At 33.8% G+C, this 8624-nt stretch overlaps 1 protein-coding gene across 2 annotated transcripts; it reads right to left on the reverse strand.

Moving 5' to 3' along the window:
• Positions 1 to 176: 176 nt before the first annotated feature.
• LOC120079879 (calcium/calmodulin-regulated receptor-like kinase 2) lies at positions 177 to 5157 on the reverse strand. 2 transcript variants are annotated; one of them, XM_039034327.1, is made up of 8 exons: positions 4841 to 5157; positions 3858 to 4258; positions 3605 to 3758; positions 2695 to 2821; positions 2439 to 2524; positions 2289 to 2360; positions 899 to 959; positions 177 to 687 (listed from the first exon to the last, which is right to left on the reverse strand). In XM_039034327.1, exons 2-8 carry the CDS (start codon positions 4181 to 4183, stop codon positions 389 to 391), a joined length of 1125 nt encoding a protein of 374 aa, XP_038890255.1. In that variant the 5' UTR covers positions 4184 to 4258; positions 4841 to 5157; the 3' UTR covers positions 177 to 388. The 2 variants fall into 2 exon arrangements, with proteins under 2 accessions (XP_038890255.1, XP_038890254.1); XM_039034326.1 differs by having other exon boundaries at positions 184 to 676; positions 756 to 959; positions 4841 to 5146.
• Positions 5158 to 8624: the final 3467 nt, after the last annotated feature.

Raw genomic sequence — 8624 nt, forward strand, 5'->3', positions numbered from 1 at the left:
GGAGGGTCAACGTGTCAATTAAGGGCTGTCTTTTTCATGATTGATTGTGGTTTTACTATTGTGGAAGTATAATTTTACGGTTCTTCAGAGAGCATATGAGTAGTTACTTCATCAAATAAACTGTAGGCAATTCTAATTTATCCAAAATTTATTTATCAGTATTTACTAAAAGATGCTAGATGATTAAAAAGATTAAAAAAACTGCATCAATGGATACACTTTGATTCCACGTTAACGTATAATGTTTTATATAACAAAAAACTGTCATCACCCACCTAAGTTATTAAGCGAAGGGGGGTGCGAAAAGAGAGGCAGCGATACAACACGGTGATTTCTTCTTCTTCCACATTGGAGAAAGCCAAAAGGAAATCATTTAAAATCATTTGATTCACGCTAAGCTAGCAATCCTACTCAATTCCACCTGTTGTTCCTCGATTCTGTTCACTGCACTCGAAAGATCCATGCTTGCAAGAGACGTGTTACTAGCTTTCCCAAGTCGCCTCTGCTTTATCTTCAATATCGCCTGCGAAACTTCGCTAATTAAAGGACGTTTTCTCGGTACTTTATGCAAGCATCTATGACCGATATCAGCTAGCTTCCTTGCTTCCTCAAGACTGTATTCTCCAGCTAGTTGCTTATCAATTATTTCATCAATCCCATCAGGGCTCATTCCAGCCTGACAATGTACTTTGGAAAATCATGAAACTGTATACATTTCAAGGTCAACATTTGTGTACATGGAGGAAAAAACTCACGAGATTAATATAGTCCACTAAATTTTGGTGTGGATGAATGGCTGTGATTAGTTCAAAAATGATTATGCCGAAACTATAGATGTCGCTCTTCATCGTAAACTTATTTGTAGCCATGTATGTTGGGTCTATGTAGCCATATGTACCTTTCAGACCAGAATTCCGGCCATCAAAAACTTCTTCCTTTGACAGACCAAAATCAGCAACCTATAACAAGTGCATATAAATGATGAATGACAAATGGCGATGGATATTCAAGAATGATGACCAAAGTCGCAGATAATATAATTACGCATTATGTCACACTTGGAGGGACCAAAGTTATTCTTTAGTTTAGATACTGCATTGGTCTCTAAGTTTTCATGTCTCTAAGTTTTCATGTTATTGTGCGGTATCTTCTGTTTTTAACCCCCCACATAACATCCCTATGGTATAGTCTTGTTGAGGATCTCACATTGAAAAAATCAAGGAATCTCCTCTTTATAAGATAGATGAGATGGAATTTTCTACTTTTATTGTTAGGTCACTCTTTGCTCTTAGGTCAAAAATAGCAATTCCCCATTTTATTGTCAATCGCTTTTGAGATGGAAACTCATGTTATCTAATATGATATCGGAGTTCATAAAGCCCAAACCAAATGAATATTTAGTCTAATTAAAAAAATTTGGGATCTATTCCAAGAATGGTAGCCACCATCTTGAGGGGCATGTTGAGAATCGCACATTGGAAAAATCAAGGGACCCCACACTCTTTATAAATAAGATAGATAGGCTTAGGGCTACTAATCCACTCATTGCCAATTGATTCTAAGATGGAACCCATGTTATGTAATAAGTCTTTTGCTCATTTCATCTTTGGAGACTATTCAGTACACAGGACAGGACTCTTCAAGAATTCATATCCAAGTGGTACAACTAACAGCAACTGATATGCAGACAGACTTGAGGTTCCTATTTGCCTACCAAACAAAATCGTGTAGTTATTCTTTTTTCCTTTTTTTTTTTCTTAATTAAACAACTACTTTCATTCTGGAAAATAAAAAAAATACAAGGACAAACAAAAAACCAAGCCTGCAAAACCATTAGAGATGAGTTTTCAACTAATAAGATATTACCTAAGAAGTAATTACAAAAAGTCTTCGAAACCCAAGCTCAAAGAGAGACATGGAACTTCACCAAGGACCAAATCTCACAAGGACCTATCCCTATGGAACCTCACCAAGGCCTATCCCCACCTCTGTAGAAGTGATTCTTATTCAGCAGAGTGCTGAGGATGGTATGGTATCTAATCACTCTTTTTGGTCTAATGCTCATAAAATTTTCTCTCATTTTTGCAGGTGTGTGCATGTGTGTTCCTCCATGGAGGAAGAGATATTTAGTCTTTTTTCCTTTGTATTTCTTAATCAATGGAACTATGCTAAGAAAGGGATAGAGGTATTTAATCGACATACAACAAAATCATCTCCAGTTTTCTTTAAATTATTGGAATTACTTGAGTGGGATATCAAACCATAAGAAATGCTCTCTAGAAGCTTACCTTAGCTCTCATCGCATGATCTAACAATATATTGGCAGACTTCAAATCACGATGTATGACAGGAGGAACAGCCTGTTCCAGAAAATATAAATGAATTATTTTACAAGCACTTGTACCAATAAAACAGGAAAGATGAGAAACATAGAATACCCCTTCGTGAAGGTACTCGACTCCGTGAGAGATATCAAGAGCAATCTGAATCCTCTCATCCCAACTCAAGACACGATTTTCTGAATCTGAATGCACGTATAAATGCAAACAAGTAAATAAAATTTTTCAGTTTCATTCTATAAATGCTAACATGTGGTCCACATTCACCAGACGTATAGAAGATTGAACTTTCAGAAAATCTGCAAACAGTAATCATAAAGAGATATCTTCCAATTATCGATGGGCTTGAACTTACTGTAAAGAAGGTTGTCCAAACTTCCATTACTCATGAACTCATAAATTAGCATGTGGCTTCCTTTATCAATGCAGTACCCCAACAAATTCACCAGATTTCGATGATGCAATCTTCCTAGTAGACTTACCTGCAGCATACCAAACAATGGATATTATTATAAAGTGTTCCCTGATACCTAAATAAAAATCAATACAAAGAGTTCACATGGGTAATTTCATGACATAACTGGTGTACGGAAATAAACTCCTGAATTTCTCCTCCATTTGCTGAGAATTAATCCTAAAAAGATTTCCTTTACACAAGTATAGTATAGCGATATCCTAGAGATACCTACGTCCTTAATATCCATAGTGTCCAAACCAATTCATGTACATCTTGACTAACTTAAATTATTTAGGTTTAGGAACTCATTCTCCTATCGTTCTTACAAAAAAGTGATTCTTGCGTGCCTCATTAGAGAAGTTTCTCTAGCCCGTCCTTTGAGGGGGAAAAAGGTTATAAACAAGACACATCAGCGGACATAAACATAATCCATCCTATACTGAAACATTAGATCGGTAAGAAAAGAGTATAGAAGAAGGTCCCAAGGGTTCTTGTTTGCCAATTCAAATGGTGTGTGACTTGGGTTTAGAACACTGTGTTCGTTTCCTATCTTCCGTCGGCGTTCAAGAGAGAACTGCAAGGAGCCAACCCTAGTACAAAAGGACTGGGTTGGGCCAACCATGGTGTACGAGTTGTTATGCCAATAGCACCACTGAGTAGCTAGGTTGATATGGAAGAACCGCTGCACCGCAGGAAATCCTTTACACAAGTTCTTGGATGAGGTTTTTGAACAAATCTTCGATAGGCGAGCAGTGTAAGAATAACTACCACAAGAAGACTGAGATGGAAATGTGGCTAAAATCCTCACCTCCGTCTGAAACTCTTTTTCACCCTGTTTGGAATCTGAAGCAAGCACCTTAACAGCTACAACTGCTGCATTGGGCATCTTTGCTTTATATACTGGACCATATGACCCTTGTCCCAAAAGAGTAGTGAAGTTCTCTGTAGCCTTCTGAATATCCCTAAAAAGTAAGGGTAAACAAATAATTTCAGTATAAAACAACTTAAACAACCTCCATATTACATAAACTTATTTTCGAGAGATTAGATATTGTGCATACTTATAAGGGTACTTCAGAACACCGGATGCAGAAGCAACTATGTCTTTGTGGTGATGATTCCTCCAAGGGGACCAAGAATCTTTATGGAGCTTTTCAGATCCCCGAAAAGCAATGGAACCAGAAAGAGATGCACTAAATTCAGTACTTGCATCTAATCCATTTGTTCGAATCTGAATAGTTCCTAGACTATGCTCATTTGTACTTCGCCGAAGATACGCATTCTTTCTATACCATCTTATGACATAAAATACCAGGATAGCAATCAAAATACCAAGTGCCAAACCAACAGAGATGCCAATGATAACTAGATCAGCTCGTTGACTCATCCTTTAACCTCTTATTATATTCAATCAGAGAAAACATCTTGCACAATGATAACTAAAGTTTAACTGATCAGCAACCTGCAAAATGTGTATGTAAAAGACCAATGACAAATGAAACATCCAAGTTCAACACTTAAAAACGATGATAAACTTCACAGACAATAACACGAGCAAGCTTTTCATCCCACACATTGCCCGAAATTCTAGCCCAATTCTCTGCTTCATTAAATCCGCATAAGATCAACCATTTGATTTCATATTATGTTGGCTATGTAAATCATAAAACGTCTTTCTTTCATTGAATGTCAACGACTTTCACCGGAAGAAGTTGATACTCGTTATTTTATTACACCACAAAGAAATTTCATAGAAGGATGAACATTTGGGGGATGAATTCAGAGAGTATCACAAAAGATCAGTTAACTTTTTACTTATCCATTTATTCGCACGAATGGGTACTCCTAAAAACTCCAAATGAATTACACAAAAAAGAAAAGAAAAGAACTGTTTGATTGAACACAAGAAGCATCTAAACCTAGAACCGTAAATAAAATAGCACTACAGCATAGTTCCAGCGAAGTTGATCGATCACCAATCTTAAAAACAAGGCAAAAGTCTAGAAATCACGTTAAAACCAAATTCCCATTAACCAGAACTTACAGAACTCTAGAAAAGGGGCGAAAACGAACGAAGTAGATGAAATTAAGCAAAACCCAGGAAAGATACGAACTCCTCTGGCCTGCCCTGATGAAAAACAACGATCGACGACGGATTTTCTTGCTTGTGATGGTTGATTTCCAAATGGGTCAAGACTAAATAAGACAAAAAAGAGGACCCAGTCTAGAGAATGTAACTGCAAGCGATGCAAGTTGCAAAAAGAAGACGGGATGTTAGAGAATTCGTATTTGGTGGGAAGGGAACCAAATCCCATTGGTCCAAATATTATTTGGTCACAATGTTCTTTGATTAGCCGTCATTACTCTCGTCTTCTTCTTAACACTGCTTCTCCCTATTTGCCTTCCCTTTCCTATTCTCATCATTCAATAAATCAAATCACTTTGGAACTTTCCATGAAACTCCATGTATAAATTTTCATTTTAGTTCCTTTGATTCCCATTTATGATTTAAAAAGTTCATTTCTTTTTCCTAATTCACCCCACTAAACATAGTTCTAAGTAATAAAAAAAAATTGAAGGTTCAAATCTTCAACCTTATATATGTATCACAACAATTGGTGTCTCGTTCTAGGAGAACTTCATTACTTTGAGAGTTGAGTTTTTCCTTTTATTTTACTGTAGTGGACATGAGTAGACTACGTGGCCCCCTAATTTTGACTTAATTATTTAATTATTTTTAGTAATTAAATTTAATTTTTAATATTAACTTGATTATAGTTGATTTACAAAACAATATATTACATATAATAGTTTTCATATATAATTACACTAATTTGTTATTTTACACTTAACTATTTAATTAATTAAATAAAATTTTCACGAACAAAAGTTGTTAAACAAATACGAAATTCATTTTTTGATATCAATTATCATGCATGAGTGTATATACTTAATATCTCATATTTAAATCTTAAATATTCAAACTCCTAAATATTTAATTTTCACACCCATTAAACAACACTCATGACTCGTAGTATAAATGCTAAGCCAAAGAAAGGATATATCTCATATTTAAATCTTAGATATTCAACTCTACCTATTTAATCCTACACATTAAATAAAACTGATGATCCAAAGAGTGATAGAAAAGTGATTTTTGCTAAGTAAGAAATGAGAGGTGGATCATAATTTTCAAATTGATTTGGGGTCAATTTTGTGAGTTCTTTTTTACATTATTTTCCAAACTGCCCCACTTGGGGTTTTTTTTTTTTTTTTTTTTTGAATTATTTGTCTAACGGGATAGTTGTGTGTTTGATAGGTCGAGTTGCAAATTTACTCATATAGGTTTCAAAAATTAATTTCAGAGTTTAAGTTAGAAGATTATTTGTTGTCACTCTTTTAGATATACGAACTTGGCAAGTAAGTTTTAAAATCTTCTTAGACTTTAAGTTTTTGTGCTTTTAAACCTATATAATAGAATGTAATATTCTTCTTATTAATAATTTTGTGGAGTTAATTCAAAATTAGTATGGAGAGATATTATAAAAGAAAAACAATAATAGAGACAATAGAGATATCATCTTCAAAGAAGAAAAGTATTTTAAGTTTTGATCGACCTTATACAGATTCAATCTAGAAGAACTACCCACACATCCTGATCTAAGAATCAAAATTTATGATTATAATTATAATATTCGAGATGAAGTTCGTAGAATATATTTACTAAAAGGTCCTTGTCAGCCTCGAAATCGTACTTTTCCACTTAAGAAATTTGGTACAAAGTCAAGACGATTTAACCCAGCTAGGTTTAGTGAATATTCTAATTGGTTAGAATATAGCATTTCAAAGGATGTCACATTTTGTTTATGTTCTTATCTATTCAAACCAAAAGTAAGTGAAGAGTTAGGAGATGACTGTTTTGTTAGTGAAGGATTTTCTAAATGGAAGAAAAAAAAGGAGAAATTACATATTCATGTTGGTGGTCCTAATAGTGTCACAATAAGATTTTGGGTAAATGTGAGGCTCTTTTGAAATAAAAACAACATATTGAGACTTCTTTAAATAAGATGTCTGACCAAGCACGAGTTGAATATCGAACTCGATTACGAGGTAAAGGATATAATGGAGCAAGTAATATGCAAGGTCAGTTTAATGGACTTAAAACACTTATTTTGAAAGAAAATGAATGTGTTTTTTTTTATATTCATTGTTTTTCTCATCGGCTTCAATTAGCCCTTATATCTGCTGCTAAAAATCATGTGAAAATTGTTGGTTTGTTTGTTTTTTTTTATTGTTATAAATGTGGTGAATGTAATTGGGGCGTTAGCAAAACGTCGAGATATTTTACGAGAAAAACATAAAATGAAAAATTTTGAAGCTTTAAATTATGATGAAATATTAAGTGGTCGAGGATTAAGTCAGGAGACAATGATTAAACGACTAGGAGATACTCGATGAAAGATCACATTACTACACTTTAACAAGTTTTATTACAATGTTTTCTTTAGTAGTTGATGTACTTGAGACAATTATGCAAGGTAGATCAATTTCAGAACAAAAATATGAAGCAAAAACTCTAATAAGTTCAATTCTATCTTTTGATTTTGTGTTTCATATATATTTTATGAAAATTATCTTGGGAATCACAAATGACTTATCTCAAGCATTACAAAGAAAAAATCAAGATATTGTGAATGCAATGAATTTAGTCAAAATTTGTAAAGAAAGACTGCAGAAAACAAGAGACTCTGATTGAGATTCGTTGTTGAGTATGGTTTATAATTTTTGTCATAGTCATGATATTGTAGTTATTAAAATGGATGACATATTTCTAATTCGAGGACGACAAAGGCGAAAGTCTCAACCAATTACAAAATGACATCATTATCGTGTTGAAGTTTTCTATGTCGTCATTGATATGCAACTTTTAGAACTAAATAATCGTTTTATTGAAACAACTATTGAATTTCTTTTCTGTGTAGCATGTCTAAGTCCGAGTAATTCCTTTGTTTCTTTTGATAGAAAAAAGCTAGTCAACTTGCTCAATTTTACCCAAGAGACTTTTCAGCTATTGAACTCTTTATGTTTGAAAGTCAACTTCAAAATTACATTATTGATATGTGTTCAAATATTGAGTTTATTGAGCTAAAAAGCTTATGTGTTATTGTAGTAAAAATGGTCCTAACAAATAAAGACAAGCTCTATCCATTAGTCTACAGATTATTCATCTTGGCGTTGATTTTACCTATCGCCGTAGCTATTATAGAGAGAATATTTTCTGCTATGCATATTGTGAAGACTCAATTGCATAATCGAATGAGAGATCAATGGATGAATGGTTGTCTTATAGCCTATATTGAAAATTATGTATTTGATAAGTTAGATATTGAAGTTATCATGGATAGATTTCAAAACATGAAAGCTCGTAAAGGGCAAGTTAATTTATGAAGTTATGAATACTTTTTTACATTCATTTATACATTTTTTTTTTGCATATAGTGCCCCTATATAAATTTTTTGGCTCCGCCACTGGTCATTGCTATTGTTGTTGCTGCTCTTATTGTCTCAACTAATAGTTTAGCCATCACCGACTATTGGAGTTGTCACACCCTTTCTCAAATTACCCTCCTAATCCGAGAAGAAGTGTGAAGATAACAATTTTTCAAACCTCTTATGACAACTACTGCCAACATACTTCCATGAACCTGTACTCTTAGCACCTGATAAGCAGTTATATCTCACAACAGATTATTACCAAATGGTAAATACGGTTTAAACATACAGGTTCCTAAATTGTAGTACATTTTATTTACTAACACATAGTTATG

The sequence above is a fragment of the Benincasa hispida genome, chromosome 6 (assembly GCF_009727055.1).
Source record: "Benincasa hispida cultivar B227 chromosome 6, ASM972705v1, whole genome shotgun sequence".
NCBI lineage: Eukaryota > Viridiplantae > Streptophyta > Magnoliopsida > Cucurbitales > Cucurbitaceae > Benincasa > Benincasa hispida.

Coding starts and splice junctions, on each gene's coding strand:
- LOC120079879 (XM_039034326.1), bottom strand. CDS start 4,183: ATGAGTCAACGAGCTGATCTAGTTATCATTGGCATCTCTGTTGGTTTG. Junction 3,759..3,857: donor GTTCTGAAGTACCCTTATAA/GTATGCACAATA, acceptor CTTACTTTTTAG/GGATATTCAGAAGGCTACAG. Junction 2,361..2,438: donor TCGAGTACCTTCACGAAGGG/GTATTCTATGTT, acceptor TTTCTGGAACAG/GCTGTTCCTCCTGTCATACA.